Raw genomic sequence first — 17756 nt, 5'->3', positions numbered from 1 at the left:
AGTAGGCAGAGAGGCAGGCAGAGAGAGAGGAGGAAGCAGGCTCTCTGCTGAGCAGAGAGCCCGATGCGGGACTCGATCCCAGGACCCTGAGATCATGACCTGAGCCGAATGCAGCGGCTTAACCCACTGAGCCACCCAGGCGCCCAAAAAATTTAAGTCTTGATAACCACACTATTCTCATCTTTCTGTCACTGTTATGATGGCTGAATTGATTTATGTCAGTAGGTGATCAAGGATAAAATACCTTCCTCTGTATCTGTGTTTTTAGAGTAGCTATGTGCTGTGGTTAGTTAATTAGCATTAATAATTAAGTGTTTATAAATGGAGTGAATGGTTGCTAATCGGGGGACTCCTAGGTGGACTGAAAGACGCAGAAATCACACAGGTTATGTCAGTGAGGCAAACAATGCACACAGACGCTTGCCACCTGAAAGAAAAGAGCACTGGGGGCCCACAGACTTAAGGCAATGCTGGGGACAGCAAATGCTAAGGAAGTGCAGAAGGTTAAAAACAAAAAAATCAGGAAGTTGGAAACTAACTGTCTCTCAGTGGGTTGCCCTGCTCAGGGCAAATCTGCTGCTGGAGCTGCTTCTGCCTCTGCTCAGTGAGTTCTACCCCACACAGCATCTGGTTGCTTCCTCATTCCTTGAGGCTTTTGGAGTAAATGGAGTGGTGGTGGGAGTCAGAGAAAGGATCTGCCCTTTGCCTTAGAGACGGCTGCCCCAAACTGCTCTCTTACTGAGACTATACACATTTGGGAAAGGGTGCTCTATAAGAAAATGGAACTACCAGGAGTGCCTGGGTGGTTCAGTCCGTTAAGCGCCCAATTCTTGATTTCAGCTCAGGTCATGATCTCAGGGTCATGACCTCAAGCCCTGCATCCCGCTCCATGCTGGGCATTGAGCCTACTTGAGATTGTCTCTGTCCCACCTCCCTTTCTCTCTACAGAAAAAAAGAAAAAGAGAGAAAATGGGTCTATTCTAAAAGATGATAGATGCTGAGCACCCCAAACTGACCTCGATGATTTGGGCAACAATGTTACATATAAAGAAATACCATGAGGGAAAATCTGGGGGAGCACACTGGTGTGCAAATTTTATAGAGCAATCTATAAATGATATGTGTATTAATAATCATTATATTTTATAGACTGTTCTATAAGTAATGTATATGTATGTATAAATAATGTTTCTCTTAAAAGCATTAATGCAAATTAACAAAAAAAAGCAATAATATTACATAAAAAACCAGGGAATGGACACTAATATACCATTCTCAGTTAATAGTACAAGTAAACATGAAAAAAGTGTTCATCATTATTGTTATTGAGTAAGGGCTGATTAAAACAAGATATGATTTTGATCCATCACATTTTCTAATATAGGCAAATGATACTTAATAATTGGAAAGTATCTTTGCAATATCTCACAGAGCTTTGAAATGTTTATAAACATTGACCCAGTCATTCCACTTTAAGGAGTCTCTCTTAGGAATTTAGAGATCTCAACAAAGATTGGTATTTACAGTGTTCATTCTAGCATGTTTGTAAACTGCCCAAAGGTCTGGAACATCCTCAAAGCCATCAATAGATAAATAGATTTAAAAATGGCTGGAACATTTTTCAACCACTAAAAATTATATTTAAAAAATTAGTCACTGTAAAAAATACTCATAAATACTGAAGCAGTGAGACAAGCAAGATTCTAACTTGTATAGCATGGTGCTAATTTTATAATAAAAATTTGTTTATGGTTTGAGAACGAACAAGAAGGGAATACATCAAAATGTTAACAATGGGGTGATATGTTGGGGGGCTTAGAGGTAATTTTAATTGAAAGTATTTGTTTTCTGTCATCTCCAAAACTCTCTATTTTTGTAAAATAGAAATGTAGAAATTAATAAAAATGGGCATATATTTCTTTTATACTGAGAAGAAAAGATGAAAATTAAAGAGGATTTAGAATATCATTTGTCTGATAAAAATGTCAAATGTGTATCCACATGCATATATAATAGGATTTTGCTGTCACTTTTTTCTTCACATCTCTGAAGATAGGCAAGATTTGGGAAAATAACAGCAACCACCACCAATCACCAAATCACTCAGGAAAATGGAAAGGATTACATACAGAATCATACCATATCTAAAACTTCTCTTTGGCAGTCCATAACGGCCTTTTACTATTTGATTCCGCTAGCACAGAGAAGCAGAAATTCAATTATTGGCAGTGCACTTAATTTTATTTTTAAACATAGTTAATAGAAAGACCTATTGTTTTAGGTTTGGGATGCAGTTTTTATAGCCTGCTGCTTCTCAATCAAAAGTATTCTAATTTCTCAAGACAAGCTTGTAAGAGTGCAGTTAATTGTGTGTAGAATACTTACCAAATCATCTGTGACTAATAAAACTTGAGAAAGAAGAGGAGGAAAGAGCATCCGCCTTTCAGTAATATGCCTGTCTTACACCAGCCAAACTCTCCTTAGGCAATACTCTGTTTGGTCAGAGGGCCATGTGTTTAATTGTAAAAATCTGTCAGTATCCTAGGATGTAAAAGACATCAATCATTTCTGTCAACAAGGAAAGAGTGACGATTGTGTGACTCTCCTATCATTAGGAAAAGATGTGCTCAAGAGAAAAAAATGTAGTCTTGGGAGGGATGAGCAACTATAGGTTACAGGAAAAAGAGTTCCAGACTGCAATTTCACCCCCCCTTCCTTTCCCTGGACTGGAATATTATATTTCTCATTTCATGTAGTTCCATGTTTGCAGGAAGACATTATGTAAGTCCCCCTGTCTCAGCTGTGCATATCCACTAAGTGCTCTAAAGTGGCCTTCATTATTAACAGTTTGCTGTACGTGGAGGGATTGCTTCCTTTGGCCTTGGCCGAATGTAATATTATGTAATGAGGCTGGAGCTGGCTTAGAGTCAAAACCATACTCCAAAAGGCCTGCTCATCAAGCCACAAGGCAACAGGTTCTCTTTCTCTTAAGACTTTAATCTAGGTGGACTAAAAACCTAAAAATTGCTGTATTTGTACAGTTTCATGGGCAGAATGGGAATTTTCCATGTTTTACTCCCAACCTATTATTTTATGCTAAGATTTCTGAATTAGCTTGCGTTTTAGACATCAAGGCACAAATTCCAGTATTCTCTAAATTTGTGTGACCTTACGCTGGTTTCTTCGCTTTTCTGGGCCTCAGTTTCCTTACCTATAAATTAGCAGTAACACCAGTCTGGGAAGTTGGAAGAAGGCTTATAGGTGATGTCATCAAGCCTCCTACTTCTTAACTCAGTCAATTCAAGCAAGTCATTTCACCTTTTCCACCCGTGTTTCCCTGCCTGCAGAGTGGGCCCCTTGTGGCTCCTGGCTGCAGTAGAGAGGAGGGTAACACAGGCAAAGCTCCTGGAACAGTGCCTGGGCACTTGGTGGGTTGAAAGTTCCTGAAAGTAGTAACAATAATGCTAGTGAACATCCCGTAGGATGACACGGTTGAGTCACGTAACTCGGGGAGGACAGAGAAGAAGAAACGGAAACAAGGACACAGGCCGCGCCGACGGAGCCCTCCTGGCCCGCGGGGACGGCCAGCCTGCGCCGCGGCGCACGCGGACCCGGCACCGCCTCGCCCCACCCCTGCCAGGCCCGGGCGAATCCGGGCGGCGAGTTCCGGGCGGCGGCGCGGCGCGGCGCGGCCCCCTCTCAGGCCCTCCCTCCTCCCCTCCTCCGCGCCTCCAGCGGTGCCCGCTGCACCCGAGCCCGGAGACTTCGCAGTCACCGCGCAGGTGCCCGCGGCCGCCTTCGCCCTACAGGTAGGAGCCGCGCCGTCGCAGGGCGCGCCAGGCTGCCGCAGGCGTCTGGCTTCCGCCGCCCTAGCCCTCCGTCCCTCCTCCCGCCGGCCTCCGGGCAGCCGGCCGCTCCCCGCCCAGCTCGGACGGGACCTTGGCGGAGGCGTCGGCGGCGGGCGCCAGCCTCGGACGGCCCCGCGGGACCAGCCTCCCTGGGGTCGGGGGCCTCCCGTGCGCGCCTTCGGGCCCAGGGCTCGCGGAGTCGACGCGAGCCAACTTCGGCGCGCTTTCGCGCGGGTGGGCGCTGCCTGGAGCGCAGAGGCGCGCGGGCTTTAGGGAAGATGGGGGCGTGCCTCGGGATGCACCGTGGGCCACGCCTGTGCGGTGGGGCGGGTGGCCCCGGGTCCTGCCCTGCGCCGGGATGACGGGGATGGCGGCGCTAGGGGACCAGCATCCCAGACCAAGCAGGAAGTGCTGCGCTCCGTTAGAGCCCAGCCGTCCAGATGCATGGCCCTGGGCGTTTGGGCACGCAGCTACTCTGTGCGCTCACGAGGTGGTGACGGTGGGGTGGGGCAAAGGCAAGCGGGCCGGGAGCGGGATGTAGGTTAAAGGGCTCGTTTGTCTCTCTTCACCTCGAGGTGTTTGCGACCTCAGTCTCGGATCCAGGAGCGGGGTGCTCCCAGCGTTGGATAGGATCTTGTGATGCCCTTCAGAACTGCCCTTGTACAATCAGTCCAGAGCTATCGCTATTTTCCAAGTCTCGGTTTATTGCCTTCTTTACTTACTCTGGCAAGTACTAGATGCAGGTGGATGCTTAAGACCACATGGCTTGTTTCTGTGTTTGATCATCTCTAGGTCTTTCCCCAGAATGGAGAGTTCCATTAACTTTTATCTGCCAGGTCTGCCAACTTCAGTTGAGATAACCCCTTGTGGGCCTTCTTAGAGCTTGTGGAGGACTAGGTACCCAGAGACCTTTGTGATTTGTTAAAAGGGCTAATTAATGGTGATGTGATGAAAGCCTAAAGAATGAAAAGAATCGACAGCTTGAGCTGTTCACAGAAACCACATTTACACATTGCCTGTTTGAATAAAGATCTTTCAGTATTAAATGTTTTGTAAGATACACACAATTGAATCTGTACATTGGCTTTTAACTTGAATTTGTCTACAGCGTTTAAATGTTGTTTGGGGATCTTTCAGCTAATTGTGTGAACTCCCAGTGTGCCCTTCCAGGATCCAATATAACACAATCCATACAAGAAGCAGGGTAGTTAAGGATTTGAGGAAGGTGTGTTTTTACCATGTTTGTCCCTGATGTCAGTAGATAATACTCACAGTGATAAGTGCTGTATAAAGCTCATTTAGGTTTGTTGATTCACTTAAAATGGGATAGTGGGAGAACCTGCTCTTTGGGAGTTGTCTGATGGCCAAGTGTGGGTTTTCTTTCTTTCTTTCTTTTTTGTTTTTTAATATTTTATTTATTTATTTGACAGACAGAGATCACAAGTAGGCCCAGAGGCAGGCAGAGAGAGAGGAAAGGCAGAGAGAGAGGAAAGGAAGCAGGCTCCCTGCTGGACAGAGAGCCCGATGTGGGGCTCTATCCCAGGACCCTGGAATCATGACCCGAGCCGAAGGCAGAGGCCTTTAACCCACTGAGCCCCCCAGGTGACCCCAAGTGAGGGTTTCTTAATGAGAATTTATTATGACATTTGTTTACCTTGAACTTACAGAGTTTTTTAAAGTTGTTTTATATTTATTGTGGTAAATATATCACATAAAATTTGCCACGTTGGCCATTTGTAAGCATATAGTTCAGCCGCGTTACATGCTTCTCATTGTGCTTCCATCCCCGCTGTCCACCCACAGAACACTGTTTGTCTTTCTTCTAGGGTTTCCAGAATATTTTGATGGCCATGATTGTGCTGCAGGCTTTGGTCTTCTCAGGAAGCAGAGTTTGAGATCCTTCTCGTAGCTTTACAGAAATGCACTTTTAAAGAGGAAAGGTGAAAAGCCACAGCCAGTTTGTGTTTAGTCAATCTTATCTCCATCAAGAAAGATCTGTGACTTCACTAGATACGGGTGAGCTGGTGAGCTAGTTAAATTTGCATATAAAAGTATGGTGAAGTTCAGCTTTCCAGAGGGAGGATGAGAGTGAGGAATCAGGAGGAGTCCAGGACAAAGTTATTGTTCTTGATTGTTTCCTCCCCCTTAATATATCTCACAGAACATCCAAACACTTCTGTCTCCTTTAGCTGTGCAGTAGCATGTATCTAATGATGCCTGAGCTCAGATCATCGCACCTTTTTCATAAGTAGAACCAGTTTTGACCAAGCTAGCTGTTGGGTATAGTAATTTCTTCTGCCCTCCCGGTATTTACTAAACATCGCTGCTAGAGGACTCAGCACAGGAGATGTGGCTCTTTAAACTCACAGTTGGTCTGAGTCATTGTGTTCAGGAGACAGCTGTCCCTGTGCCAAGCCTGGTTGTATGTTTACAATCCTTTAAGTGTTAGCACCACACAATAAAACTTATTCTCCAGCTGGGCTGTGGATAAGTGTTGTTGCAGAGTGAAAATGAGAAACTTGTAACCTACATTTCCCATAAGCCCGTGACTTTCCTGATTAGAAAAAGAGTTGTACAGATCACATCTTTGGCTGCGGTGGGAATGCATTCCAGCGTGTTGGTCTCCCTGAATTCACAGTGCAGTGTAAAATCTGGGTCCCAGATGTTTCGTGCTGGGTCATTCAACCATAGTGTATGTCAGTGTTTTGTAATGTCACAGGGTTTCTTTTTTCTCTTTCTGCTGTTAAATTTTCTTAATTTTTGAATTTATTAAACAAACATTGCAGGGACAGAGGAAAATGGTTTCTTTATTTAACTAACATTTAGTAGGGCTTACCATGTGCCAGGCATTATTTCTGTGCATTTTACAAATGTGAACACATTTAATCCTCAAAATAATCCTGGTGAAGAGGTAAAAATATCATGTCTGTTTCATAGATGAGGTGATTGGAAGCACAGAGAGATCATACAGCTGGCATATGGCAGACCTGGGGTCCTATCTCTGGCGGCCTGCACCCAGAATCTGGGCACAGGTGTGTCACCGGTGCCCTATAACTTGAGATTCCATCCTCCCAACAAAGAAACTTTTTTCAGGTTGTGATATTCCTAGCTTGTCCTTGTCCTTGTCCTTAGGGAGAAATAATTTGACATAATTGCAATCAGAAAATCAGTTTGACTCCCTTATTGTTTAGAAGAGGAAATTAAGGGGGAGTTTGGTTATGACCTGTATTTCCAAGGCAAGGTCCTGGAAAACTTCTTTGGGGCTAATTAAGCCTTACCTCCTGATTGAGAAGGTTGGGATAGAGATCCTGGGAAGGTTTTTTCATGGTTTTTTTGTTTTGTTTTGTTTTTCAGTTTTCTATTTTTTTTAAACTTTATTTTGTTTTGTCAGAGTTCCAAGACTCATTGTTAATGTATCACACGCACTGCTCCATGCAATACGTGCCCTCCTTAATACCCACCATCAGTCTCACCTACCCCCCTCCTCCCCTCCCCTCCAAAACCCTCAGTTTGTTTCTCAGAGTCCACAGTCTCTCATGGTTTGTCTCCCCCTCCGATTTCCCCAAACTCCCTTCTCCTCTCCTTCTCCCCATGTTCTCTGTGTTATTGCTTATGCTTCACAAGTAAGTGAGACTATATGATAATTAACTTTGTCTGCTTGACTTATTTCACTCAGCATAATCTCCTCCAGTCCCATCCATGTTGATACAAAAGTTGGGTATTCATCCTTTCTGAAGGAGGCATAATATTCCATTGTATCTATGGGCCCTATCTTCTTCATCCGTTTGTCTGTTGAAGGGCATCTTGGCTCTTTCCACACTTAGGCAACTGTGGCCATTGCTGCTATGAACATTGGGGTACATATGGCCCTTATTTTCACAACATCTGTACCTCTGGGGTAAATACTCAGTAGTGCAATTGCAGGGTCATAGGGTAGCTATTTTTAACTTCTTGTGGGATCTCCACACTGTTTTCCAAAGTGGCTGCACCAACTTGCATTCCCACCAACAGTGTAAGAGGGTTCCCCTTTCTCCACATCCTCTCCAACACTTGTTGTCTACTGTCTTGTTGATTTTGACCATTCTGACTGGTATAAGGTGGTTTCTTAATGTGGTATTGATTTGAATCTCCCTGATGGCTAGTGATGATGAACATTTTTTCATGTGTCTGTTAGCCAATTATATGCTTTTTGTTTTTGCAGGGGAGTGGAGTGGGGGATATTTACCAATCAGGGGAGGAAAATGCTTCAGTATTTTAATAATCATTTTGACCATCCTGGAGTTAATCTGCTCAATTAAATCCTGGGTGATGTCAGGGGTGCACAGAGCAGAAACTTATGGCCAGCTGTGGGCCATGGGAAGTCTTGCTGCTTAGGGCTCCAGATCCCAGTTTCCTTTCCCAGTTGTTGCTGATGCCTGTGGCCCTGGGCTCCCCTCTGCACAAAGGGAATCGTCATTCTGTACTCAATCATTTTTGAGTTTTTTGGATCTCGAGTTGGGAAACTTTTGAAAACCTCTGATGCCCAAAAGAAAATCAGCCAAGAGCAACACGGAAATAAAAATAACTTCATTTGGTTGGTCCTTTTGTTGAGAGAGAGAGATGCCTCTACGGGCATAAACTGACAAACTTTATATTAAGAACAGGGACATCAAAGTTCAGTATCCAACAGCGATTTTTTCCCCCAAGTTTGAATGAGGGGAAATAAGGAATAAATATGGGAAAAGAAAAGTGGTGGACAGGGAGGTAGAAACAAATGCAGAGAGAGGAGAGAGCAGAAGAGGGTGCAAAGAATGAGAAGACAGGGCGAAAACCTTACCAGCTCTTTCTACAAGGCTGCTTTTTAGTGTGTTACCTCTTACTGCCCTTCAAGATGCAAACGGAGTTAAAATTATTTTTCCTTTGGTTTGTCATGAAGTGACTTCAATGTTGCTTAAAACCATTGTTAATCAACAAAGAATGGGGACAGTGAGATACGGGGTGGGTCTTTGGCCTTTGCTTGGGATCTTCCTACCCATCTAATCTGTTTTTGTTTACATCATTTTCGTATGCATAGATTTTATACAGAGCATGATGTTGGAATCACTAGGTTTGCAATTGTTTTATTATCTACCTTCCCTGTGAGAGGAGAAGGCTCTTGAGGCTACAGCCTGTGTTATTGACATTTTTGTGTCTCCAGTGTCCATTGTGGTGAACCATAGTTGTGAACTGAATGAAAAGGTGCATTTAATGGATGAAGGAATATGGTGTGATTCATTTTATTCAAAATATATAGATATTTCCAGAAAAGAAGATTTTTATGGGTGTTTTACTGAGTTATTTGTTCTATTGTGCCATTTAACTGTTCTTACAAATACATTTGTAGATGTGGAGTGAACAGTCTGTGCGATTTATCATCTGTACTCTTTTTTTTTTTTTTTTGCCTTTTCCCCTGCAATGTTCTCTACCCAAGTTTTGATGAAAGAGTCCTTTGAAATGAGATTGGAGGGGTAGCAATGGATTGGGATGTGGGTTCCAGGGCTTAGAGCAGCAGGAAAACAGCTCCAGATGTATGGAAGGGAGGTGGTGTGAATATGCAGAACCCAAAGTAGGAGATTTGGTAAAAAGGGCTAACAGTAGGAAAAATAGCAAACTGAAGAAAAAATCGGACATTGTTTTGAAAAAAAAAAAATCTCACCATTGCTTCCACTTTGGAATAAAAATGTAGAAGTGAAGGTAAGGGTACAGGATTTGGAGAGGAAGTATGTTTGTGGTATGAACATGATAGTGATGTCAAAAACAACCACTACTACCACAACAAAAACAGAAAAGGGAGAGGAGAAATCCAGCTAGAATCCTATTATCCTAAGGAAAAACCCACCTGTTGGGATATGTAGATGGTAAATATTTCAAAATTAGGAACATGGTGGAAAGACTGTAACCCCAACTCTTACCTCGCCTCAATCCCAACACCACGCTGCTACTCTTGGGGCTGGGAATGCAGGGTGAAGGGGCTTTGACTAAGCAAAGTAGGTCTGTGAGGCTTGTAAGGCACAGTTGGGCTCCACAAAGTCCCCACTGGGAGAAATAATGACTGTGGACCTCAGCCTTGGGCCAAAGAGCTTGCGTTCAGATCTAGAGGACTCTACCACCATGTGGTATAAGACAAGTAACGTCAAAATTCTCTATGCCTTAGTTTCTCCATCTGTAAAACAGGGATAAAAGTTGTACCTGTCTCACAGGACTATGGTGAAGACCGCAGGAAATAGTGCCTAGAAAGGGATTAACATGAGCCTGGAGCACAGAAATGGCACAGGAAATGTTAGGTCTCCTCTTTCACACATTGCCCTCCTGTCTCCGTCCCAAATCCTATACGAGTGACATCCGTGAATAAGAACCAAGCAACCTGGGGCGCCTGGCTGGCTCAGTGGGTTAAGCCAATGCCTTTGGCTCAGGTCATGATCTCAGGGTCCTGGGATCGAGCTCCGAGTCGGGCTCTCTGCTCCGCAGGGAGCCTACTTCCCTCTCTCTTTCTCTCTCTCTGCCTGCCTCTCTGCCTACTTGTGATCTCTGTCTGTCAAATAAATAAATAAATAAAAACTTAAAAAAAAAAAAAAAGAACCAAGCAAACTGGAATTGCTGCCAGAATAGACATGGAGATGTGGCTCAATGGGAATATGGCTGAGGGAGAGATGAATTTTGCCTGGGAGGAAATCTTGAATGGGAGTGGGATTTCATGAGACACCAGTGATGAGAAGTAGTGGGAAGACTTCTGGCTGCAAATCTGGTTCTAACTAGAGGGAGTGAACTATTTGCCTTTGATAATTATGCTTTTGGGGTATATGTTTTGACATTAGTTAGAAAATTTGATTTTTTCTTAACCCGTAAGTCTAGCATAGCGTATAATAGAGGAACCTTGATTCACTTAATAGCAGTATAGTATTTAATAGAAGAAGCATGATTCATTGCTTTTTACCAATGAGTGTAGTTACAGAGGTGTGTTTTTAAAATGTATTTAGAATTAAGAACAGGGTATACTCTCCAGGTAGGAGTGAACTAGTTCATGGTGTGTCAGAAAAACTCTCTTCCCATGACATTCTTCAGCTCCACATTATATGGGAGAAGGATATCGCTAGCACCATTATCTTTGTAAGGCTGTGGATAATACATATCGGCTGTTGTGTTCTCCATCCCCACCCCTAAAAACCTCTTTTCTAAAGGAGCACCTCTGTAAAATCCCATTATGTAAATACCCAAACTGTTCTTCTTGACAGTTCTAGAAGGCCGCCACTGAGCCAGCTGCCTCCTCCAGTATTCCCTCCCTGACTACCACCTGGCATCCTCTGCCCTTCAGTGCTGGAACCCCAGGGCTCCTAGGAGCAGATGTGAAGGTACTGCCTCAGTTTTCACCTTTCTTAGGGGCCACTGCCCATCTCTTGGGCTTATTGGAAGGGTTCTGTTTCTGGAGCACTCCAAGCTGGGTTCCACCATAGGGCCTTTGAATCGATGGCACTGTTCCCTCTGCCTGGGACGCCCTTGTCCTCAGTCCCAGCATGGCTTGCATCTTTTTAATACTAAGGTCATGAGAAAAAGTTCAAATGTTACCTTCCTAGAAAGGCTTTTCCTGACGGTAGGATCTGCTTCCCCACTCAGTCTGCATTGCTTTGCCTCCCAGCTCATCCCTCCTAGCCTGTCATTATGTGTTATTTTCATCCCAGCACTTGCCCTGTTTGAATTCTTCTTCTGGTCTGATTTTCTTGAACACCGAGTTTCCTACACAAGAATGTAAGCTCTGTGACTGCAGGGACTTGCCTGGCACATAGTAGGTGTTCACTAATTACTTGTTCAGCGAATGCTCTCCCAATTGCTATATGAGCATATGATGTTAGTGTGAACCCTGGTTTCCCAGACAGTTCAACTGCTCTCCTAATTGTTCTTTTCTGACCCTGCAGATGTTATCACATTCATGGCAACGATTCATTGACGAGTGTTACTGCCATTTGGAACAAGGGTCCCTGTTGACCCGTGGGAAATACAATTTGTGGCTTCCTGTGTCAATGTCACCTTTCATTTTTGGAGAGCTTATGAGGAGTTGATTCAGCTGCACCTATCTGTCCTAGGGGTGAATTACCTGTGACAGAAGGAATCAATTCAGCATGAAATTAATGGAAAGTAAACCCGATCAATTTCGGGAAACCCCTGTTCCCCCTCTTCTTTTGAGTGCTAGGAGGGACAGTTTAGGGAGGGTGATGGGAACTGGGGCGTATGCATCACTCCGTAAGACACCAGGTTAACAGATATGCATGTTGGCTTGACTAATGGCGAGGTAATTTTTGCAACTCCATTGCCAAGAAGGCTAATTGGGTTGACAGTGAAAGCTGTCACCCTGTGTTTGCGGTGGTTCCTGCTCATTCTGGGGTTGGAGAGTTTATGAAGCGGAGTCCTTCAATGCCCACCAAGTGCTAAGCAAGTGCACGTGCATGTAAGTGTATTCTGCTGGCCTGGGGCTTGTGGTCTAAATTGATCAGTCCGCTGAAGGCAGGACTGTGTCGTGCAGCTAGGGCCTGCCCCACCGCCTGGAATGGGCTGGGATTTTTAATGATCCCATGTCCCAGTTTTTCAAGGTAGTGGTTTTCAAACTGCTCCATGTTTCAGGGGCAGTTGGAACTGGGGTGGGGTCGGGATGCCGAGAGCAGAGTTCTGGGGCTTCTCTAAACCCCACGTACACCAAAGGCATCTCATTAAAATCCCGTAATTGAGTATATTTGCCTTTTAAAAAATATTTTTATCTTTTTTTTTAAGATTTTCTGCTTATTTATTTATTTGAGAAAGAGCTTGAGGGAGAGAGAGAACATGAGTTGGGGGAGGAGCAAAGGGAGAACAGGGAGCTTGGACCTGGTGCTCTATCCCAGGACCCTGGGATCATAACCTGAGCCAACGGTAGATGCCCAATGGACTGACACCCCAGGGACCCCAATAAACTTTTTAGATTTACAGAAAAGTTGCAAAGATAGTGTACATGGGTAAGCTCTGGTTTCCTCTGTTATTAACATCTTACTCTGGTAGGGTAATTGTTAGAATTAATGAACCAATATTAACGCATTATTAACTAAAGTCCATACTTTAGTCAGATTTCCTTGGCTTTTCCCTAGTATCCTTTTTCTGTTCCAGTAGCCCATCCAGAATACAATGCTACATTTAGTAGTCCTCTCTGCTTGGGCTTCTCTTGCCTGTGGTTGTTTCTTAGACTTTCCCATGTTTTCGATGACCTTGACTGTTTAAAGGGGTACGAGTATTTTGTCGAATGTCCCTCAGTCATAATTTTTAATGATTTTTTTCTCCTGATTAAACCGGGATTATGGGTTTCGAGAGGAAAACCACAGCAGTAAAATACCATTCTCATTGCATTGTATTAAGGGCACGCATCATCAGCATGATATATTATTGTCGATGGTAATTTTGATCACTTGGCTGAGGGAGTGCCAGGGTTCTCTATCGCCAAGTTATTTATTTGCCTCTTTTCAATACTGTACCCTTTGGGAAGATGTCACATACGTTTTTTTTTTTTTTTAAAGATTTTATTTATTTATTAGACAGAGATCACAAGTAGGCAGAGAGGCAGGGAAGCAGGAAGGGAAGCAGGCTCCCCGCCGAGCAGAGAGCCTGATATGGGGTTCAATCCCAGGACCCTGGGATCATGACCTGAGCTGAAGGCAGAGGCTTTAACCCACTGAGCCACCCAGGCGCCCCCTCACATATGTTGTGATGAGCAGTTATGCTCTACCTCCTAGAGAGGGTAGTAGCTCTATGAATTATTTAGATTGTGTCTGCATGGAAGATTTATCTTTCCATCCCTATTTATTTATTTATTTAGTTATTCCATTACTTATTTATATGGACACGTGGATATTTATCTTCTACTTTGGATTATATAATCCAATACTGTGTTTTTTTACTTATATTGGGCTTTTTAGGAATTTTATTCAAACAAATAATCTTCCTGTTATTTAAAAAATGTTAGAAAACTATTTTTTTTTAATCTTCACCTCTTTGCCCTTTAAATATCCAATTTCTGCATTTATTTATTTGGAACAATAAAGAAGAAATTATCACTTAGATTTTTCTTTATTTTTGTAATAATAAAGTTAAAATAGAAGTATTTCAGCTGATAGTTCTGTTGATAGTCTTTTTTTATCAAAAATAAATTTCTCGGGGTGCCTGGGTGGCTTACTGGGTTAAAGTCTCTGCCTTTGGCTTCGGTCATGATTTCAGGGTCCTGGGACTGAGCCCTGCATTGGGCTCCCTGCTCGGCAGGGAGCCTGCTTCCCCCCTCTCTCTGCCTGCCTCTCTGCCTATTTGTGATTTCTCTATCAAATAAATAAATAAAATCTTTAAAAAATACCTTAAAATAGAAGTATTTCAGTGGTTTTTTTGAGGAGCAGAGGTCAAAATGTGTCTTTTCCCCTATTGTAGACTGAGTTTGCACTCAGTATTTTAAGTCATTGCTGAGATTCACTCTAGGGAGATTTGTAGTCATCTGTATTTTAAAGATTTTATTTATTTATTTATTTAGAGAGTATAAATGGGTGGAGGGGCAGAGGTAGAGGGCGAGAGAGAATCTCCAGTAGACTCCCTGCAGAACGCAGAGCCTGAACCAGGGCTGGAGCTCGGGACTCTGAGATCATGACCTAAGCTGAAACCAAGAGTCAGATGTTTAACCCACTGAGCCACCCAAGAGTCCCTGTAGGCATCTGTCTTTTAAAAACTCCTTAGGAAGTTGAATAACTCTTAAGAATAATTTTTGATCTTCCTATCTTTTTTTCTTTAGATTTTCCTTAAGTGGAAACTTTGAAAATGCTGCTCAGCATAGTGTCTTACTGCTGAGAGAATGGTAGACCTGTTACAGAAGCCTCCATGCCAGTCTTCTATGCTTTCTGTTTTAAGACAAATCTCCAGTGTGCCGTATTTTTCTCTATTATAAAGTTAAAGAGACTGTATGTAAACTTATATCTCACCTTTTTAAAAATCATCTAAAAGTCTAACGTGTCCTCGCCTGTCTTTTGACCTGGCTTAAAATAAAGGAAAAGCATCCAAAAATATTTCATTCCCTTTACATCTTTTAGTGTTCTAGATTTTCTTCTGTATTTTATTAGTTAATTTTGTTCTAAAATTCAGTGCTTTTAGGCATTCTTGTTTCTGTCCCAGTTCACACAGACAGAAATACTTTAGAGAGTGGTTTTAGTCGCAGCAAGTTCTCCTTTTTAAAAATCAAAGTTGTGGGCTATTATATGCGGAGACCAGACAACCTGGCTATTTGAGCCAGAGAGATGTTTCTGAGTCCCCTATTGGTTAATGGCTTAGTGTGCAGTGGGCTACCCATGCAGCCCTATGCTCTGATGTCCCCACTGAGGACTCAGTCCTGCTACAGAGCCTGTGAGGCCCGTTCCAGCAGGGCCGACCCCGTAAGTGGCCAAATGAACTCGGGCCTGTACATCAGTTGCCAGTAGGATACAGAGCTGGACCTTGACATCTGGATAGACAGGCACAAGGGGTTTACTTTTGCAGTCCAATAAAGAATAACGGTATTAATTTAGAACATGTTGAGAAGTCATTATTGTATTGCATGAGAATTAAACACAGGTTAAGTATAAAGGATAAGCACCTCACTTAATTGCCTGTAATTAGAATGATTTTAACACAACCAGATCAGACATTTAATTCTCATTCTTTCTTACCAAACCGGTGCCTGTATTAATACTATCTTTTGATTCCACCCAGAATTTTTTTTCTTAATTTAGTTTGTTTATTCACTAAATCATAGTCCTTTAATCTGATGACTTCTATACAGCAAATGTTATCTTACACTGTGATTTCTTAGGGCCAAGGACCTAGAGAGGCTATGACATCTGTCTATAACTATAGTCAGGGATGCCTGGGTGGTTCAGTGGGTTATTAAGCCTCTGCCTTCTGCTCAGGTCATGATCCCAGGGTCCTGGGATCGAGCCCCTCATTGGGCTCTCTGCTCAGCAGGGAGCCTGCTTCCTCCCTCCCTCTGCCCGCTGCTCTGCCTACTTGTGACTCTTTGTCAAATAAATAAATAAAATCTTTTTAAAAAAATGACCATATATTCAACGAGTAGGAATGACCAGAAATGAATATAATTTTTTTTCTTTGTCATAGCACATAAGCCAAGTTGGGTCTGGGCAGGGAAGGAAGGGGATTGCTTCAGGTAAGGCCTGGCTTCTTTCTTTATTTTATTTATTTTTATTTTTAAAAGATTTTATTTATTTATTTGACAGAGAGAGAGATCACAAGTAGCAGAGAGGCAGGCAGAGAGAGAAGCAGGCTCCCTGCTGAGCAGAAAGCTTGATGTAGGACTCCAGCAGCCCCAGGGCAGAGAGGATGGTTACTTCCCCACCACCACCACCACCCCAACCTCACCTGAAGGTCTTCAGGCCCTGAATTAGCCTCTGGGCTCTCCAGCCACCCTGGAGCCTCTTCTCCTCAGAGGGTAGGTGGGCTTGGAAGACATTGTTTCCCAAAACAAGGGCTTGGTTTTCTTCAAAATGTAGATGCATTGCTTAAGGTTGCAAAAATGAGTTTAGAATTACATTAGTGGAGGATGTTTAAGTGATGGTCATGTACTGAGCTCAGTCTCATCCTTCAGTTTTGCAATGCCTCCCACAACATTGAACTGGTCCCCTTTGATCTTACCAAGCCCACTTTCCCACTGCAGCTGATGAAACAACAGAAGGACAGTCTTAGCCCTGCCTGGGTGAGTGTTACCTGGACCCAGTAGCCTGAGCACTTTTCCCTTCCCTTTAAAGTTTCTTTAGGTTTCACGATTTAAGGGATCAGTGATTCTTCCATTTATCTATCATTTTACTAAGGAGTCATGAAAAATGGAAAATGAATTTTCCCAGGCGACGGTTCACATGACAGCCATCACAAAATGTAAGGAAGAACGCGCTTGAGGAGTAGTAAGCCTTTGAAGATTCTAAAGACTTGGAAAAAAAGAATAAACTCTCAAGAAATTCAGCCAACTTAAGTCAGTTTTAAATAGGAGGCCCAAATAAATAAGTGAGAAATTTAGATACTTATTCACATTGGTACACGCCAGCTTTTTCCACATTATTAAGATATTTGCAGAAGTTTTGGTCAAAAGCTGCTAACTTATAAGTAGGCATTTATAGCTACAATATGGTATGTTTTTTAAAAGGCAATCTCCTGGGTCCACCTCTAAATTCATTCTGTGAGCGTAATATACTTTTTCATAGTTTTTTAGAGACTTCGAGGCACACAAGTTCAGCGGCTGGTTATTCTTCAGTTCTTGCAGGATCTCCCTTTACATAAGAACGACATCTCTAAGTAAGCCTCCTGGACCAGCTCCACTAACTCCTCCTTTTGAAGTTAGGGACTGAAAATGACCTGATTTGTTAATTGCACAATTTGTCATTCTTAAGCAATTTAAGTGCATTTCCTACAACACATGGACACTTACACATGAACTTCAATGGCCTACAGTCACCATTAGAGACTGATCGTGCTGGAAAGAACTCTGGTCTGATACTCATGGTAACCTGAGTTCTGGTTTTGTCTCCTCAAGTGACTTAGTGTGACCCTGGGCAGTTTATTTCCGGAAATTCCACTAGTGCTCTTTTGTCTGTTGCAGGCCCTGCCTCTGAAACTGGTGTGAATTAACTTAGTCCTAGCCACTATCCTCGGGAGATTTACAGTCTCGGTCAGTGGTTCTCACACTCCACTGCGCAAGAGAATCCTCTGGAGGGCTCATGAGAGCTGAGTGCTGGGTCTCACCCTAGAGTTTCTGATTCAGTAGTTCTGGGCTGGGTGGGAGATTTGCATTTCTAACAAGTTCCCAGATGATGCTGATGCAGCTGTTATGGGGACATGATTTGAGAAGCACTGATCTAA

The 17756-nt window shown here is 43.2% G+C and overlaps 1 protein-coding gene across 4 annotated transcripts in view; it reads left to right on the top strand.

Moving 5' to 3' along the window:
• Nucleotides 1-3364: 3364 nt before the first annotated feature.
• Nucleotides 3365-17756, top strand: part of PLD1 (phospholipase D1) — a 198841-nt gene continuing 184449 nt past the window's right edge. Inside the window, exon 1 of one of the 4 annotated variants that reach the window (XM_082688747.1) lies at nt 3365-3809. In XM_082688747.1, the coding sequence (XP_082544873.1) occupies nt 3484-3809 (326 nt within the window). In that variant the 5' untranslated portion in view covers nt 3365-3483. The remainder of the gene's footprint in view (nt 3810-17756) is intronic. The other 3 variants (XM_082688746.1, XR_014300073.1, XM_082688748.1) reach the window with 3 other exon arrangements.

Source organism: Mustela nivalis (genome assembly GCF_964662115.1).
Source record: "Mustela nivalis genome assembly, chromosome: 1".
NCBI classification, from domain to species: Eukaryota; Metazoa; Chordata; class Mammalia; order Carnivora; family Mustelidae; genus Mustela; species Mustela nivalis.
This window is presented reverse-complemented; position numbering and strand designations above follow the sequence as displayed.